The 18,518-nt window shown below is 51.7% G+C and overlaps 5 protein-coding genes across 5 annotated transcripts; 2 read left to right on the forward strand and 3 right to left on the reverse strand.

Moving 5' to 3' along the window:
• Positions 1-93: 93 nt before the first annotated feature.
• On the forward strand, positions 94-3,040 carry A1O9_02463 (uncharacterized protein; the record flags this gene model as incomplete). The annotated part of the gene is made up of 4 exons (XM_013408035.1): positions 94-257; positions 314-1,288; positions 1,434-1,509; positions 1,679-3,040. 4 exons carry the CDS (start codon positions 94-96, stop codon positions 3,038-3,040), a joined length of 2,577 nt encoding a protein of 858 aa, XP_013263489.1.
• A 3,223-nt stretch (positions 3,041-6,263) lies between these two features.
• A1O9_02464 (uncharacterized protein) lies at positions 6,264-8,733 on the forward strand (the record flags this gene model as incomplete). Its single annotated transcript, XM_013408036.1, has 3 exons — positions 6,264-6,490; positions 6,549-7,611; positions 7,666-8,733. The coding sequence occupies 3 exons, from the start codon at positions 6,264-6,266 to the stop codon at positions 8,731-8,733; spliced, it is 2,358 nt and encodes a 785-aa protein (XP_013263490.1).
• Positions 8,734-12,854: 4,121 nt separating this feature from the next.
• On the reverse strand, positions 12,855-15,952 carry A1O9_02465 (uncharacterized protein; the record flags this gene model as incomplete). Its single annotated transcript, XM_013408037.1, has 3 exons — positions 12,855-13,039; positions 13,099-15,843; positions 15,898-15,952. The coding sequence occupies 3 exons, from the start codon at positions 15,950-15,952 to the stop codon at positions 12,855-12,857; spliced, it is 2,985 nt and encodes a 994-aa protein (XP_013263491.1).
• A 385-nt stretch (positions 15,953-16,337) lies between these two features.
• A1O9_02466 (uncharacterized protein) lies at positions 16,338-17,075 on the reverse strand (the record flags this gene model as incomplete). Its single annotated transcript, XM_013408038.1, has 1 exon — positions 16,338-17,075. The coding sequence occupies one exon, from the start codon at positions 17,073-17,075 to the stop codon at positions 16,338-16,340; it is 738 nt and encodes a 245-aa protein (XP_013263492.1).
• Positions 17,076-17,360: 285 nt separating this feature from the next.
• Positions 17,361-17,992, reverse strand: A1O9_02467 (uncharacterized protein; the record flags this gene model as incomplete). Its single annotated transcript, XM_013408039.1, has 2 exons — positions 17,361-17,901; positions 17,955-17,992. 2 exons carry the CDS (start codon positions 17,990-17,992, stop codon positions 17,361-17,363), a joined length of 579 nt encoding a protein of 192 aa, XP_013263493.1.
• Positions 17,993-18,518: the final 526 nt, after the last annotated feature.

The following is an 18,518-nucleotide window of genomic DNA, read 5'->3' on the forward strand; positions in this document are numbered from 1 at the left end:
TATCTGTCTATCCTCAACGCCCTTTGCTTTGAGATAGAAACTTCTGTCCTCCGCTTTCTTTGCCCCCTTGTTTCAATTCATTCCCCTTGTATCATGGGCGATGTCTCAGGTCCCGCGGACATGCCATTGCGTGCGAAGGTCGTTGACCTCTCACTTGGTTGGTCGTTTAAGCAGACAGACGAAGTCGGTTCGAACGCTTGGTTGCCAGTCAAGAAGATCCCGTCGACCGTGCACCAAGACCTGATAGACAACAAGAAGTGCGTGATGCTCCTAAAAGGAGCCATGCGTCATCACTAACAAACCCTTTCGCTAGATTAGCAGATCCATTTATCGGCTTCAATGAGATCAAGGCCGAATGGGTCGGCCTGAAATCATGGACTTATCGGGTTACAATTTCAAGACCATCACTGTCAAGTACTTCGCGGGCCGTGCTTGCATTTGACGGCCTGGACACGTTCGCGACCGTCAAGCTCAGCGGCAGGACGATCCTGGAGAGTGACAACATGTTCCTACCTCACCGTGTGGACATCACAGATTTCATCCAGAGTGCTGAGAGGAAGAGCCTTGACCTCGAGATCACATTCGAATCTGCATTCCTCAAGGCTCGGGAGATCAAAGCGCAACACCCGGAACATAAATTTGTGGCGTTCAACGGAGACACAGCCCGTTTGGCGGTAAGGAAGGCTCAATACCATTGGGGCTGGGATTGGGGCCCGCTACTGGTGTGTACTGGAATCTGGAAACCCGTCCGCCTGGAGATGTATTCTGTGAGAGTCGCAGAGCTTCGCACCGATGTGACTATCTCCAACGACCACAAATCCGCCACGATCGGCACGAAGATTGACGTGGAAGGCCACCAGAATCACCACCATCATAGCCTCCAAGCAAGACTAGTCCTCAAGCTGGGCGACAAGATAATCGACTCGCTCGACACCATAATCTGCGCAGACGGCACAGCTTCCGGGCAGCTGAAGGTCAGCAGGCCTGAACTATGGATGCCGAACGGCTACGGCAAGCAGACATTATACACTGTGACGGCCAGCATCCTCACCAACAATGGAGAAACCAGTCTGCACACGGAAAGCAAACGCATCGGACTCCGCAACGTCCAGCTCGTGCAGGAGCCTGATGCGCGCGGAAAATCGTTCTACTTCCGCATCAACGGCGTGGACGTCTTCTGCGGCGGCTCGTGCTGGATCCCAGCCGACAGCTTCTTGACAAACGTCACGCCGGAGAAGTATCGTGCGTGGCTCGAATTGATGGTTCCTGCGAACCAGAAGATGATCAGGTACGGTGAAAAGCTAAAGAGCCAACCTAACCTCCTACTTGCGATTCACGTGCCCCTTTTTCTTTCGTGTTCTTGTCAAGAAAACAATGCGATTCCTCCTACTGATCGATTTTTCCATATGGCTGATCTCTTATCTCTTTGCTAGGATTTGGGGCGGAGGGATCTACGAAAATGACGCGTTCTATGATGCTTGTGATGAACTGGGCATTCTCGTGTGGCAGGTAAGTTTGACCTGGCAACAGGGAACCAAAAGTCCCACCCCCTTCGTTTCTTCCATACCTCATCCTGTGGTTGGGGGACCAGCCACCGTTAGGAAAATCCGCCCATAACGACAAAGGAGCAAGTTTTGGGCACCGCCTAAGCTAACTTAAAATTTTCTTGCTATTCTAGGATTTCATGTTTGGCTGCGGCAATTACCCTTGCTATCCGGCTATCCTGAAGTCGGTGGAGCGGGAGGCCGTGGCTAATGTTCGGAGAATTCGGCACCACCCGAGCATTGTGATATTTGCCGGAAACAACGAAGACTATCAGGTGGCCGAGTCTGCACACTTGACATACAACTACGAGGACAAGGACGAGGAACACTGGTTGAAGACTGATTTCCCAGCCCGGTTTATCTACGAGTCGCTGTTGCCCAGGGTCTCTGCGGCCGAAGCTCCGTGGATTCCTTACCATCCTGGATCTCCTTGGGGAGATGGAAAGATCAGCTCAGACCCCACCGTGGGCGACATGCATCAGTGGAATGTATGGCACGGCACACAGGAGAAGTATCAGATTTTCGACTCTCTGGGCGGACGATTTAATTCCGAGTTTGGCATGGAGGCTTTCCCGCACATTGCGACGATCAAGTCGTTCGTGGAGAAGGAAGAAGATCTCTATCCCCAGAGTCATGTGCTCGATTTTCACAACAAGGCCGATGGGCATGAGCGGAGGATCGCCACCTACCTTGTGGAGAACGTGAGGACAGCAACGTCTTTGGCAGCGTACATCCACTTGACACAATTGATCCAATGTGAGGCACTCATGTTTGGCTATCGCGGCTGGCGCAAACAGTGGGGGAATGATAGACACTGTGGCGGGGCCTTGGTGTGGCAATTGAACGATTGCTGGCCAGTGACAAGCTGGTCGATCGTCGACTACTACTTACGGAGGAAGCCTGCCTATTACGCGATGGCTCGTGTATTGGCTCCGGTGGCGGTCGGGGCCCGCCGCAGTTATCACGATTGGAGTGTGACGCATGCTCGAGAACCGCCTACGCAGGACTGGGAGTTATGGGTGGTGAGTTCGAAGCTGACTGACATTATCGCTGACGTGGAGGTCAAATTTGTGTCTGTTCGAACTGGGCAGGAGATCAAGCAGAAGATAGTGCAGAAAGGGATCCGAGTGAAAGCCAATGGCACCACGGACGTGCTGAAAGGAGTGATTGACAACGTGCAGGAAGAGCCCCACGTCCTTGCAGCAAGAATCTGGGTGGACGATAAGCTGGTGGCCCGAGATACTGACTGGCCTCAGCCACTGAAATACCTTCCGTTCCCTGAACGCAAGGTGAAAGTCGAGGTGGTTGGTGGTGAGATGCATGTGAGTGCTGAGAGGCCAGTCAAGTGTCTGGTCTTTGAAGAACGCGAGGGATGCCACCTCAGCGACAGTGCAATCGATATAGTGCCGGGCGATAAGCAGATCATCCAGGTCCGAGGCCTCAAGGCTGGAAGCAACCCTTTGGACTGGACCTACCTAGGCGCAGGGGAACAGTGAGACAGGGGAACCGAGAAATAAAGTTTCGCATGCTGCGGATGGCAAGAGCAGGACCCATTACGCCGTCAGGAGCGACTAGCGAGTACCGATGAGCCATTAGGCAGAGTCACATTGCATGTGACTTGGGTGAAATGTGGTTGACACCGGTCGAGTTTAACACCGGACTAGTGGTGCAGGATAAGGATCAAGTTAGGATCAAGTCGAGAAGATGGGATCAAATTGTGATTGCAATTGGCATGGCTATAGAGGAAGCGTTGAGACGGAAAGATCTGAGCGACGCTGGGGCAAAAACGAGGGCTCTGGAAAGTCATGATTGTTGTTCGCAGCAATGCATGAAGGATGACATGGTACTCCGTACCAATTATCGCTTCTTCAAGGAAGGAGATCCTGAGGTGACGGTAGAACATCGGTGCCCGGCTGCCAGCAAAGCCGGAGTGCAAAGTAGGCCCCGATTGGTAGTCGAGATCCTAAAGAAGGGTTGATGCCAAAGTGAATACCTCGTAAAGAGTTCCAAAGGGGGCTTGACTAGGGAGTACTTGGTAGTCTTGTCTGATCTCAAGGAGTCAGCTAGTATGGACAGGGCCTCGGGCGCTGCTGGAGCTTCCAAACGAACAGAGCAATTGGGATTTGGGAGATATTCGGCAGTGGAGCGAGGCTTGGGAAGATTGGCTAACTGTCGGACATCGGGCCCATCTGTCTCATGGCTCCGTGGCGGTTAATAAGCCTAATATGTGAGGCATTGTCCACATCAACCAGGATGTAGCGGCAAAATGTTGATGGGATTGGCGGAGAGGATGATAGCATCGATGAAGCCTGGCGAGAGCGAACCAGGGCAGGCCGGGTCTGGTCGAAGGGCAGGGGAGCCGAATGTCTATGTCTGATGATTTTTGAGGCAGGCGAGAAACGAACGGGAACTAGGATAGAACAAGCTTATGGGGCCAGAAACTGGAGAATGAAGGCCATGGGAAATGTGGACGATGGAAAAGGCGTTGCGGTCGATGACGCTGGTGGTGGTGGTCAGTGGTCAGTGGTCAGTGGTTGGAGGTTGGAGGGGGTGGACGTGCACGGTTCAGGGTGTGCAGGCAAGGTGCAGGGCGGCCAGGGCCTTGAGGATATCTGACTTGCCGGTTGAGGTGGGTCAAGTCACCGAGGACAAGGCAGAGGAGCAGAGGAGCAGAGGAGCAGAGGACGAGTTGCAGGCCGTATGGGCCTTGGGCCATGGGCCATGGCTGATGTTCGGTTGATGAGACGGGATGGCCAAATAAAGCCATGTGGTTTTTGGGTGGAGGCTGGGCATGGCATGGCATGGAGCACCGGGGGACGGGCTCAACGCCATACCACCCACAAAGCAGGCTGTTATCTGGCAGTTCAGGGAGGCAGTTGGGCCCAAGAGTTCTGCATACTGGTAGAATGGCCGTGTGCGTCCTCCATCTGGAGAGTAAAGCAAGTTCGATCAGACGCGTCGGGCCTTCAAGTAGCGGGACGCGAATCGGCAGAATTCGAGAAGAACCTTAAGGGAAGCATGGAAGGAGCCTTGGAGAGCAGGATACGAAGACGTCGCACCTGCATGTTTGTGCTGATTTGGACTGGCAAGGGAAGGCGCAGGCACAGGCGCAGGCGCAGATGGACGGAAAAAGGAAAGAGGAAAGAGGGAAGAGGGAATGGGGCACCCCACCTTCCGGTCTCAGCACTGAAGTCATGCCTGCTCCCTGCACTTTCAACCTTCTGGCTTTTGTCTGGCGTCTTTTCTGGTCTAATTACCAGGTGCTTAATTGTCAGTTTTTGCCGGGGCTTTTTGGCGTTGATGCTGCTGCTACGATGACTGCTCGCAGCTCCTTCTGACCAGATGCTACTCAGGAGCCAGGCCTCAGGCCTCAGGCCTCAGGACCCTGTACCACGCGGGAGTACTACCTGACTCCCTGACCACATTACGACCTTACTACCTTACTACATCACTCCCACCCTGGTCCTCCATTCCTCTTATTGTCTGTAGCTGCCTGCCGTTGCCCGTTGCCGACTAGCCCCCTCCTCGTCGCCCGTTTAGTTGGCTTTAGTTCATTCATTCTTCGCTTCTGTCAACCTTCTCTGCATTTTCACATTCCTTTCTAGAATCCTGGCTCTTCAATTCTTTGGCCCATCAATGACTAGTCCAAGCCGAGCCATGCCATACAGACCTTGCCATACCAGCCACCACCCAGTCATGACTCGATCACTTGCAGACAAGATCCCCGTGTGGACTCTGGACACGTCCTGCTTCATCCACATCCAACATCCAACATCCACAATTCCACATCCACACCAACACCACTCTTCTCTCCCTAGACTTCTGACATCAACGCGACCCTGGTCCAATTCTGTCCAAGACTGCCTCCACTTTTCTAACACCACCTGGGTCTTGTCCCCAGTCAGGATTTACCCGCGCCTGGTGCCATGTTTGGTGTGGCTAGTATCTACAGTACTCCGTACGCATCTACTCTCTATACCGCGTCTCCAGTTCTCACACCGGCTCCTCCCCTCGAATGCTGCTCTTCCTCGGTCACGCTAACCACACATGCGGCCGATCATGTCAACCAATTTCCCCGGATTCTTTGATTCCCTCTGATCTTCCACCCGTCCCTCTATCCACATTGTGACCGGGTGGTTGTATACCTCCTGCTAGTCATGCACTTTTCTTCCCCTGCCCGCGAGGTATACGGAGCACTCGCTACTGCCATCTTGTATCCGCACCGCATACCTATTAATGACTCAAAAAGGCCCCCTTCTGCTCACTCACAATGTCTCTGATCTGCTTCCTTCTCCCCTTTCCCTGCTCTTCTATCACTGCCACTGCCACTGCCACTACCACTGCACACCTACCCAACCTTCACTCATATTTTCCCGAGGCTTATGCTTGACGACCCTATCTTGGTCTGCCCTGGCTAGCCCCACCATCCTCCCTCGTGCTCCTAGTCGACCATCGAACACTAATCTCCTCCGCCACAATCAAGATTTACACTCACAACCATCAACAGAGTCGGCTTTATATATGGTCTCATCCACCAGGGCCAAGCATTCCGACGTTTGGCCTCAAAAAGTGTACGAACGAGTCTTCGACCACCAAACTCGTGGCTCGAATACTACCCTTGCATTGGACAGCTTATCACGTCCTCATGCCAAGGCCGTGAGCTCATAGTTTGGTGTCGCTCCTCTGACCAGCTCACGTTCCTCAACCTCACCGGTCAAGATGTTTCATACTTTTGAGACCGCCCAATACGCTAGCCCTGAGCAGGCCGATCAAAGTACCGCCTCAGCCGCAAAGAGACGAACTTCCACTGTACGGGCTTGCGAACCTTGTCGAAGGCGCAAAATCCGATGCAATGGCGAGCACCCATGCGAGACTTGCCAATGGTATCGCAAAGCTGCGTCCTGCCATTACACCGAACCAAGGCAGAGACAAATGCCCTCCAGACGGTAAATTTCCATTGTTATCCCGAAATTGCTGGGATCGCTCTGATTTTCTTCTGCTCAGGTCTGTTGAAAAGATTTCACAAACACTACAGGAGTATCGAGCCATCCTACAGAAGCTCTTTCCAAACGTTCACCCGGATCAGCTCAAAGACATGTCTCGTGATAGACTTATAGAGCTTATCTCAAAGTCCAATGCTTTCCATCCACCCTCACCCACAACCCCGAGTGTGGATGAAAAACCCCCGCCGGTCAATCCCGATGCCGGCAGCCTCGAGCAACTTCAGCCAATGCCCGACGAAGGGAACGATACCTTTGAGCCCAAACACCCAGCATTGCAAGGCATTACTGACGATGTAAACATGCTCTCCTTGTCGGTTAAACAAAACTCCTCGTACCTCGGCATATCCTCTGTCATGGCAGTACTCCGAGTCATCACGTGGCTAGATCCAGAATGTCTCGCCAAATCTCCAGAACGAAGCATGATCCCAAGCCGAGCACCGTCACCACCACCGGAATCTCAAGCACAGGGCAAAAACGTAGCTCGAGGAGACGGTTCCTCCTCGTCTGCGTGGGATGAAATCCCCATGATTAATGCCTATTTCACTTACGTTCACCCTTTCATCCCCTTGATCGAGGAATCGACTTTCCGAGAGACTTACATGGCTGGCCAGAGGACGGACTCAAGATGGCAGCTCTTACTCAACAGTGTCTTGGCCATGGGCAGCGTGGCTGCAGGTACTTCAGAAGATGCCACTCACCAGGCATACTTTAACCGCGTCAAGCAGCACTTGGATATGGATACGTTAGACTCGGCTCATCTTGAGACAGTCCAAGCACTAGCCATTTTAAGCGGCTTCTATCTCCACTACTTACAGATCCCCAATCAAGCAAACGCGCTGATGGGTGCCACACTAAGAGTCGCGACAATGCTAGGCCTCCACCGCGACTACACCGAGGGGGTGGGCCCTGCAAAGGTACAAAAGGCCGCCTTTTCTATTGAGATGAGGCGAAGGATATGGTGGTGTGTATTCATGCTCGACGCTTGGGTGGGTAACACCTTAGGCCGCCCGAGCATGGGAAGAATGAGCTATGCCATCACCGCGAAGCCTCCCCAAGAACCAATTGTGAGTTCATATTCCTTGATTAACCCTCCTCTCCTGCTGACGACTTGATGACAGGGTCAATCGACAGTTATGTTAACTCTCGTCCAAGAGAACGTTCGTTTTGCTATCATAAGTACTCGCATGGAAGACAGCCTTGCCGTATCTCCGCTTCTGGATGAGCATGAACGACATGCACTTGATGCTCTATATCTGGAGTGGTATAAGCATTCTTCCGTTCAGAGCGAGTCTCCTCAGCCCAATGTGGCAGAGTTACCTGGCGTCACTGTTCTCAAGAATGTTATGAGATGGCGCTACCTGACAAATAGAATCATTCTCCACAGACCGGCCTTGCTGTGGTATTCTATGAGAAAAATCCCCTGGGAAAAGCTATGCGAGGAAAAGAAGGCTGCCATTGAGCTCTGTAGGGAGCTTTCAGCAGAATTGATCAATGAAATTGCAACCACATGGAGAGCACAAAAGGCATGCCAGATGTCAGGATGGAACGCTACCTGGCTTCTTTATCAAGCAGTGATGGTCCCTTTGCTTTCGCTCTATTCAGACCCTCTGAATTCCGAAGTTGTCGAACAAAGCCGCCATCAAGTGGAGATGGCTACTGGCGTCCTTGCAGAGCTACAAATTTGGTCAACGACGGCGAAAAGATCACTGGAAGTTGTGCTTAGATTATGGGAAGGTAGCAGAAAGCATGCGCCGGACCTAATGGACAAACAAGATACCTGCTTGCCAAGCAGCATAGACACGCCAACATCTATCACCAGTCAAATTCCCGCGCCTTCATCTGCCGGACCTTCTTTCAAACCAACATATATTGATGTTTCATTTGCCAACACATTTGGCAGTGATCAGGGGCTAAACACGGCAAACCAAGAAATGTTCATGGACAACATGTTCGACTCTCTGAACTGGAGCAATAGTTGGGATAGTCCCATTGGCGGACCGCCAATGATGAACAGATGGGACTATAACTCTATGCAGAATTGGGCTGGCATTCAACAAACTGACGAATACTTTGACACCAGCTTCTCCGAGGATCCTCAACACCTACAATACATGGACATTAATCCGACTTCGAATCCGTCAGATGTATTGTCTTACACAAATCTCGACCACAGCCACAGAATGTGAGCATCTCCTATCTTGTGTCATATGAAAGCGAAGGCATCAAAAGTTATCTCGGACCTCTATTCATTGATAGGACCAATTTCAAGTCCTTTTTGTTATGATGGCTGCCCACGTCTACTGGAATCACCAACCCGCGGAATGAACCCTTGAAATCGGGTCCACGGCGATATCGCTGGCAAGCACATAATTCAACAAGTGTGTCCACCGAAAAGATTCCGCTTGTCACTGTTTTGGTCATGTTGACTGAGGCGGCGTCGCATACCAGGTCATCATTGCGATGATGAATCTTTTCCATCATCGGGGACGCTACGCGCCCCGGATCCCCATATGTAGCGACACCCGGTCGCCTTGTGTAGAGACCGAGTCCTGCAATACAAAGGAGCATCAATATTGCTGCTTCAGTGGGAGACAATTCAGAGGAGCGTTTCATAGAAGGCGCTGCCACTTCATGACTCGTACACCCGTAAATGATAGATAAGCATGGGTTGACATAGCTGCTTGTCAACATCGCTATGCAGTCCCACCAAAATGTTCTTGCTGCATCAGTGTTGTTACATACGATACAGAAGAATCGAGTCAAAAATAACAGCCCCGCGATTGGGAAATCACCGGTGGGCATGTGGGCCCCTCGGACCTGACCTCGCCTTTGATTCCAAGCATGGCAATTACATTAGCAGGCCAGCACATGCAAGCCAAAAAGGCCTCCAATGGCAGGCTCGCTTAGTAGTAGCTTGCTTGCTTATCACACCTCGGTCGTGGCAAATTGCCGTAATAGCTGCATATATTTTACGCTATTAATTGGCAAGGGTGCATTCTGCTGGGAGCTGCCGGAGCAAATGTTGATGGACTCTGTACTCGGGAGCCTACCAGCCAAATGGTTCTGCAAACTCGGTCTGTTTCTTCTTTGTTCTGGCATTGCCAAACTTTCTTCTCCCTTGGACATTTCGTTGAATTCACTTTAGGGTCGAGCCCTCGTATCTCTCCAGCCAAGAGGTGAAGTTTCCTATTCAAGTATATACTACGAGCCACCGAGCGAGTACCTACTCGTACTGGACCTATACATAGCCATGAGGCTGGGTATCTAGAGGGCTTGAACGAAATTACTTACACCGAGCAACGTTCCATCGGCCAAGAATATATAAGAAAGGGGGCCGCAGAAATGGCAATTGTTTGAGACATCAATCATTGTCTTTCCAGAAGCAGCTCCTCGTCTGGTCTGGTGCCTTGACCGCAGCCTGGACCACTCATAAATATGGCAACCGATAAATTAGGCGACTCACCCCGTGCAAACAACAACCAGAGCCATCCCAGAAAAGTCATACCTCGGAATGCCGGTGGAAGAAGATAGAGTTCGCAGGCAATACAAGGTAGTCAGCAGCTCATCCCATGTTACACGCTGCGCCGTCCTTGGCAAACTTAGCCCACTTTCACCCCTGCGAGTTTACAAGTTGACAACTTCCGACATGGCCAGACAGTCCCCCTGTACAGAGGCACAGTTACCGATAGCTACCCCTAGCTCCTAGCTACGGGGGAACCATACGTCGCTGGTCTGTCTGCAGAGCCCGGGGAAGAATCTCCTTGCATGAGAAGAGAGGTCTAGGCGGCACTATTCAGTACTATGTTTAACCCAACTGATTCTGCAAGAGAAGGCGCGGGAGGCTCAGTGTTTCTTTCCTCAAGATTGCCTAATAAGGCCGTCCACGAGAAAAACACAAAATCTTTCCTCTCTCTTCTCTCTCTCTCTCGTCTCCCTGGCTAGGCGAAGCCGCTCGGGTGGGGGGGGCACCACACCACACCACACCACCGCTTCGTGTTCCGTTTTCCGTGTTTCGTGTCGCTGTGTCGTTTGCATATGGGCATTTAGCCTACGCCATTAGGCGTGAAATAGCCGTGAAGGGCCTTGTCTTTCGAGAGTGCCATCTACCGAGCTCCTTTTCCGTACGTGCAAGATTCCTTGCTACCTCTATTTCTACGGACACATCAGCCGTCTGGGGTAAATTAACGATCGACATCAATAGTTCCCGGGGCCATACCACAGCTCAAAGGGAGACCGGGGTGACACTGACGGGCACTTGATGACGACGACGGCGTACACTCGGGGAGTCTACCCGATTACTTTGTGACCACTTTGAACCCTTCTCACTTCTGAGTTCCTGGCTTAGGGGCTGAGCCGAGAACCCCTCGGCAGCTCGGGCCTACCCACGGGCCACGGCAACTTCCAGCACTGGCGCGAAAATACCTACTGAAGGTATCCAACTACTTGACAGTCCAACTATATCGGAACGGACAGCATTTGCACTCCACACATATGTGTACGGAATACTCGTACCTCGCAGCATCTAGGTGCTCCGCAGCCATCCAGGTCTGCTTGCGACCCTGGGATCATGAAACAGACGCCTGCCTAAATCGACCTTTTACGGCTTCATATCAAGTGCCGGGCGCGCCACCACTGTACATACTGTACCTCGTGCTTGAACCTGAGGTTTGTTTACGAGGAATTAACCAGGTACAGTTAGTCCCTAGCCCCATTAAAGACTGCGGCGTCAGTTGCTCGCTGCATCGCTCCATCCTTTCGGGACATCTTCGGCCTCCTCCTCCATCGTCCCCGAGTCTCGCGATGTCTTCGTGTGATGGGGAGGTCGCAGTGGACAAACAGATGTCTCTCTCTCGTATACAACACAATGCTGTCCTCCATCACGTGTTTGTATCTGTCAGGTAGCTGCTACTAGTGCATGCTCCGTAGTGCATGCTCAGTTCTCCATACCCTGCAATGTGGGGATGATCCTCCCCTGCGACAAAGGCCAAAATGATATTCAGGCACCATGTCCTTGAAATGTGGGGTTGCCGCTGTTGTGGTGCTACATGTACTCCTTACAGACGGACCTACCTCGACACATGATTATTAGTATTATTTGTGTACTTGCTCATAAACCTAGTCTCTCGTGTACATGTGTACACATAATACAGTATTAGGGTGGAAACGATTTGAGGAAGCAACAGCAGAGAATCCGCCGCCCGATTGTCACGAGAATCTCTGATCCTACCTGACACTGGACCAGAGACAGTGAGCGAGGGACTATGCTCCTCAAAGGGGCTTCTCCACCCGCATACATTATCCTCCTCTCCAGGCAATGCGCATGGTCCCTCAGGCTGGCTAGGGTAGAGACAGCATGGTGACTCTCTCCAGTTAGCGAGTCTGACTGTATGGACATTGCACATATCGTGGGTCCTAGACTCCTGTATAGCTCCAGGGGCACATCTGATATGTGATATGTGTGACGGCTACGTTGTATAAGCAGACTCTAGAGAAAACATTCGCGCGACGAGACGAGACGACACGACACGACACGACACGACACGACACGAGACGGGGACCTCCAGCCTGCTGGCCGAGCGTCGTACAATGTATGTACCCGGTTTGGACGTGTACAAGGCTCTCTGCTCAGCCCGGGTCACGGGCACTCCTTTTTCCTCCTGACCGACTTGGACGCTATCCATTATTAGGCAATTCAAAACATCTCCGTGGTCGTCCGTCGGGAGGGGGAACTCATGAGTAGGATGTGTAAGTTTAGTTCGAAAGAGTTAGAGATGCGATGAATGCGCCGTTGCACAAGTACGGGCCTGGGTGCTCCACGGGCCATGGATTGGACGTCCGTCGGCCCTCGGCTGCTACTCACCAGTGACGAGCGATGTTGGAAATCTGAATGAACGAAGGAACCTGAATGGAGACAACAAATTGTCAAATTCGATTGGATGTCTGGGTATGTATGTGTATGTTGCCAACCCTGGAGCATGGTTAGGCTAATGGTCTGGGTCTGGGGTCTGATACATTGATCTGGCGCTCTCCCTCTGCCATCTCCTCCCCATCGATAAATACAGATGTGGAGCACGCGCCCATAAGTACGTACCCGCAGTCTTCCATGCATTCAATACACACCAGCTAGATACGCGTGCCAGGTGGGGCAGGGAGAAAGACATCCACACACATATCCAGGAGTACATATCTGACGGCCACTCCCCGCGTATGCATAAATTCCAGTCCAGTCCAAAATGCCGTTCATTCGCAAATGCCGAGGAAATTCAGCAAGAATGTGCAAAAATTCGAATGTCAGCTCGCCTTTTCATCAACACCGTTGGAGGTAGTTACTTGGCACTAAGCCAACGCCTCCACCTCTGACCCCCTTAACACTCTCTTTCACCTCAGCCTCCCACCAGCCGTCATCCTGCAGTCTCATGACGGCTAGAATGTCGCCTTTGCCGAAGCTCAATTCTTCTGGTATCGCTGCTGAATAAGAGTACATAGCACGAGCTGGAAGGCATTGTTAGAAAACCAAACTCAGGAGGTGTGCGTGCTTGGAAGGGACGTACCGTAGTATAAAAGTGGCTGTTGTTGTGGGGCTCCCCTTAGTGGGATGTTGGCCAGGCTCTTGCTCCTCTCCCGTCGCAGCTCAATCTCACCACTACTTCTCCCCCTTGGGTCTCTACCTCCATCGTACCCCTGACCTTGAGCTTGCTGGTAGCGATCTCCGCCGAAGCTTGAGTTAGGCCTCATGCTCTGTCGGTTCCGTCCACTTCCTGGGCCATCGTATCTTGTTACATCTTGCGAGCTGAGTTGCATCTCCATACCGCTACCCTGTCGTGAAGCTTGGTTCGGCTGACCTCTTGACTGTCTGGTGTAAGGATTTGGGGAAGCTGCCCGGTATTGCGAGCCCGATTGGCCATGAGAACCTGAATTCTGGTGTATCATTCCGGGAGCAGGGCTACGAGACCGCATGTTTGGGTTTTGTTGATATGTCTGAGGCTGTGGACTAGCTGCTCGTTGCATTCCAGGTGCCGGACTTCTGGACCGGTATTGTTGCTGAGGTAATGGACTTGCCGCTCGGGGTACCATTCCTGGAGCTGGACTGCGTGACCGCTGTTGGTATTGTTGAGGCTGAGGGCTTGCAGCTCTCATCATCCCTGAGCCTGGGCTTCTTCGTCCATCACGGGTGCCCGGCCTTGACTGCTGACTTCCTCTGGGGGCCGAGGCCATTGAGTCTGTTCCCCAAGTCTGTGTACGGTTCAACATTTCTTTCTTAGTATGCGCAGGCTGAGGAACTCCCAAAGCACTTTGAGCTCTTCCACTGGCAGTATCATAGGCCGGAGGGGGTGTCCCTCGTTGAGCTGCAATTCTTGCCTGACTTTCAGCACTCATTAGGGATGGTCTTGAAGCTACCTCTTGATCTGGAGCTGGAGTCGCAACTCCATGGTAGCGATCGACAGCAACCCGTGTACTAGCCTGTTTGGACATGCCAGTGCTTCCCGAGGTGCTCTTGAGGTCTGCAAGGGCCCGGGCAATTGGATCGTGCATATCATCACCAATTGATGAAGGTGGGAGAAATTGGCTTCGACGATTGTTCGGTGCGCTTGCTTTGGGTGTTGATTGATGGCTATCAGGACTGGCTACATCGAACACGTTGTTGCCAACGTTTAGCTGGAAGCTAGCTCGAGGATCCGCAGCTTCCTCTCCTTCTGGGGCGACAACACCGGCATTTCTGTTGAAAGGGTTTCGAATCGGAGATTTGGTTGGACTGGATTGTGTGCTGGATACTGTAGGGTTGAGGTTGATCCGGCTAGTGGTTGAGGCAGAGACATTCCAATCATTGCGGTTTGGAGGACTGCTGGTGCTGGGATGTTCATGTTCCTTGCGTGATTTCCTCCGGAAGGGACTATTGAAGAAGCCCGATCTCTTCTTCAGCACACTCTTGTCAGGCGAGGTCATGCCAGGTAGTGGGACTCCGTTGATGGGGCCCATCTTGGTTGGAGAGGCAGCTCCAGAAGCTGGCTCCGCGCTTGTGAATGAGCTAGGAGCAGAATATTCACTTGCACTGTCTCTACTCTCCGGCCGAGTGTTGGAAGATAATGTCGACCCGTTGATGGAGCCAGGCACATCTGTCCGACAAAACATTGTCATTCCATCAGTAGGATATTGGTTATGTGGGACCTGTGGGACATGACCATGCTGCGAAGGAGAATAATTGGGAGGTACATTGGGAGTAGGTTGTTTGTAATTCAGCGGAGCTGGTCGACCGCTGTTGGGGTTGGCTGGTGCTGGCATATCGTCCTCTTCGCGGCCCGTGGGCTCTTCAGACATGCGCTGAGGTGTACCGTCTCGAGTGCTCCTGGACGCAGCGTGCGAATGTGTGGGAGACGAAGATCTGAAGGCTGGATTGGTGGTACGGGGGAACTGAGCAACCGAGTAATTTTCATCCTCCGAAACTTCCGAAGCTGTGTCGACATCGCCACGACAGAAATTGATATACTTGGGGGGGCCAGGAATCTCTTGCCCTGTTCCACAGGTCTTGATGAAAAAGGTAATGTCCTTCTCGACCTCACAATTCTCCAGAGCCAGACGAATCTTCTCGCAAGAAGCATCATCAGAGACGCAGACTGTGGAAGCAATGTTGGCAAAAGCCCATAAGGAAGACTTTGTGAAGTCAAGTCGTTCCTCCTCGAGGTCCTGAAACTTATCGCACGCAGCTGCCCACTCCTTCTTCCAGCGGCCGGTCGTTTCCTCCAGGACCTTAACTGCAGTTTCATATTCATTCGAATTGGCGGCCATGTTTATCTGTGTCTTTTCCAGCTTCGATTTATTCTTGCGTTCCTCTTGACCCATGACCATGTGCCCCTGGGCAAGATAGCCTTTGATACGCAGACAGTCCTGCTCGTACTTGTCTCGACTCTTATAGACATGAGCAGTCTGTTGTTGCTTGGTCTTCAAGAGCCTCTCGATTCCATTCTGGACAATCTTTCTGCGCTCTTTCATGCCACCTGAGAATGCCGCCAGCGGCTCCTCCAACTCGGACTTCATCTGCTGAGCAACCAAGGCATGTTGCTTGCCCATAGATTCGGTTTCCCCCCGAGCGACATCGAGACTAGCGCGTAGTGTACCCTGCTCAGTGCTTCCCAGTGGCTTTCTGGATAAGCTGAGCAGCTTCTTAGCATAGTCTTCCTCTAATGCGGCCCGCGCAGTATAGAACGCCTTGAGTTCGTCACAGGTGGTTCGGGCATTTTGCACTCGTGTTAGGAGAGGTTCGACGCCGGCATCATCTCGTCCCCAGAAATTGTTGGAGACTATATTATGATCAGAGAATGCTCCGGTTCGTCAAGATTTGGAGTGCAACTTACAGCTCAATGGCACAGATGGAGGGGCGCCGGACTCGGATGCGGTGCCTGCTGGCATCGTGCCAGCTTGTAACGAGTGACTCTGGCGATAGGTAGAATTGTTTGTCCTGATTGAATAGGTAGCAGGCAGTAAAAGAACATCGAATAGGTACGATTATATTCAGAATGTCTGTGCTTTGTCAAGAGTTGTCTTGCAGATGGAGGTTCGGATCTCGACTGGAGTGCTTGTACATGTCCAACGGAGTGACGAATGTTTAGGTCTCCCTGCCTAGATTGGTTGCCCAGCAACCCCACGGAAATCCAACAAATCTGCCAAGCGGTATATCAGCACCTGACTGCTTCCACGTGACCAAACATTCGATAAATCGATAGCAGCCATCGACTTTACTGTACTGTATGTGAACTGCAGTCGGAAAGCTTTGACATGGTCAATCCCTTGTGGTTTATTCGAATATCCGACCCCAGCCCTTGACTAGCCCTGTGTTGACTCCCACAATCTTCAGAACTCCCCACACCACCGTGCTGACTGTGTCTAGAACAATGATCCCATGAGTTTTCTCCCAATATTCGACCCGTTGTGCAGCGCGCAGGTTAGTACAGAATGTGGTAACCACGTGAGCTCCGTTATCTACCACTTCCTGTACCATTCGATCCAAGGTTCCCTCATCAACCATGACAATCTTGTTGTTGTCCGTGATCCCGAGATGGTTTTCCCGCGACTTCTCGATTGCGATTCCCGCGGTCAAATAGTTTCTGCTAATTCTATCGTTAATTTCCTCCAGATAGGGGGTCACCAATCCCAAAGCTTTCACCCCATGAAGTGATAGTAGCTGGTTGAGGGCTAGTGTTGAGGTCGTTGCTGGGATCTTAGTCTCAGCTTCTATTACGGCACATAATCTCTCGTCCACTTCGAAACCAAGCCATCCAGCCGATGTCCCACCCCACCCTATGACATTAACATGAGCATCTGCAAGCAGTCGAGCGGCTGAAAGTATCGTTCCAAGCTCAAATTGAGCGTTAGCATTGTGTGTAAGATCGATTGTGGTGACCCGGAAGCGTGAGAAATGTACGGAAATGGAAAGCTCCTCTGATTGAATGGAGGAGAGGATGGCAGAGATCAGTGGCTCCAGTATAGTATTGGAAGATGGCACTAGGATTCCAATACGAAGTTGTCTTGCCATGATGCTACTTCTAGTCAGTAATGAAACGGGTGCGCTGGGGAAATTAAGGCTCACAAAGTTTAGTTTGATGAAATCCAATTAAAGTCGAATGATGGCTGGTGGCCGGAGTTCGACGTCCGTTCCCATAGGTCAACTCCGAATGTCTTGAACTGTGTTTCCTGCTCAACTCAGACTCTGTGAGTCGCTAGAAGGCCGAAGTAAATCTTGATTATCCATGATTAAAAGGTCTGCCAACACACATTTGCCCTATCCGAAAAACGCCTTCGCAAGATTCCATATGCTTGTTCATTCGTTATCAACGAACGAGTTGGCCAGACGGCCGAAAAAGGGAACTTCGAAATGCTCAAGGTTTTCCACATCCCGGTAAGCATGCATTGTCAAGAAGCCGATCAAGACCAGGTCGATGGCAAAGAGAAGCCAGGAGAGAAATTTCGACCATGACAGGATCAAGTGCAAAATGAAGATGGCCGAGAATAGCATGCTAGACTGCCATGCGTGGAATCGCACGTAGTCACTCTTGTGTTCCAGTATGAGCAGCAGTACGCCGCCAGCGGGAGGTAGCAAGAGATATGAAAGCATGGCTTCGTGGTCCAGACGCATAGGTAGGCTCGACTGGAAGGCTTCTAGACTCTGACCTCGCTCTTCTCGAGACAACGATCCACCCAAGAATGCATCGTTGGAAAACGAGCTTGGTGGCGGTAGTGGTTGTACATCCGAAATTGCTCGCGTAATGGGCTGGGATGGTCTATTCTGAGGTGGAGGGGATCGTACTCGTGGTGACTCAATAGAGCCTCTTTTGCCAGGCGGCGGGGATAATGCGCGCTCTCTGAGAAACCATCAGTCACGGTATTGTAATGAGTGGCCTATGTAGACACCTACAGCTCTGGGGATCCGTCTTGGTATGGTGCAAAGTCCATTGTTTACTTTCTCTCTATGGAAAGCCAGGGATGCAAAGTGGTGTTTCGTTTGCTGATCTTTCCGTGGCCAGTAATTTTTGACAGTGAAATACCTCTTCTGAAGGATGATGGCTCAGGTCCCAAGTTTCTCAATCAATGTCTCCTTGATTGGCGACTACAGACCAACATTCAATGCGTGATATGGTGGCCTGCGCTGGGCCGTTCTGCCTGCAGCCGCGACCGAAGCGGATGGCGCTTCCTGAAGGCGGTAAGGCCGCTTCCTGGCCGAGGGAGCAAATAGTTATAGCGGCGCTGGATTTGCCTGGCTCGGACTAGCACAATATCATTCGATCAACTCCGAGTCACTAAGAGAAGGACGAGAGGGACACAACACAATTCACGCACACACGCTTTCGGCCGAAATCCGATCCTACAGTGGAAGCAATCTGTCCAGGCATTTTGCTGAATGCACTTTTCATGTAACCCGATCAGGCTCTCTCCATCAGGTCCTCTTTGGAATGTGTCATCAAGGCACCAAGGTAGCCAC

Source organism: Exophiala aquamarina, assembly GCF_000709125.1.
Source record: "Exophiala aquamarina CBS 119918 chromosome Unknown aczIA-supercont1.2, whole genome shotgun sequence".
In the NCBI taxonomy this organism is placed as follows: Eukaryota; Fungi; Ascomycota; class Eurotiomycetes; order Chaetothyriales; family Herpotrichiellaceae; genus Exophiala; species Exophiala aquamarina.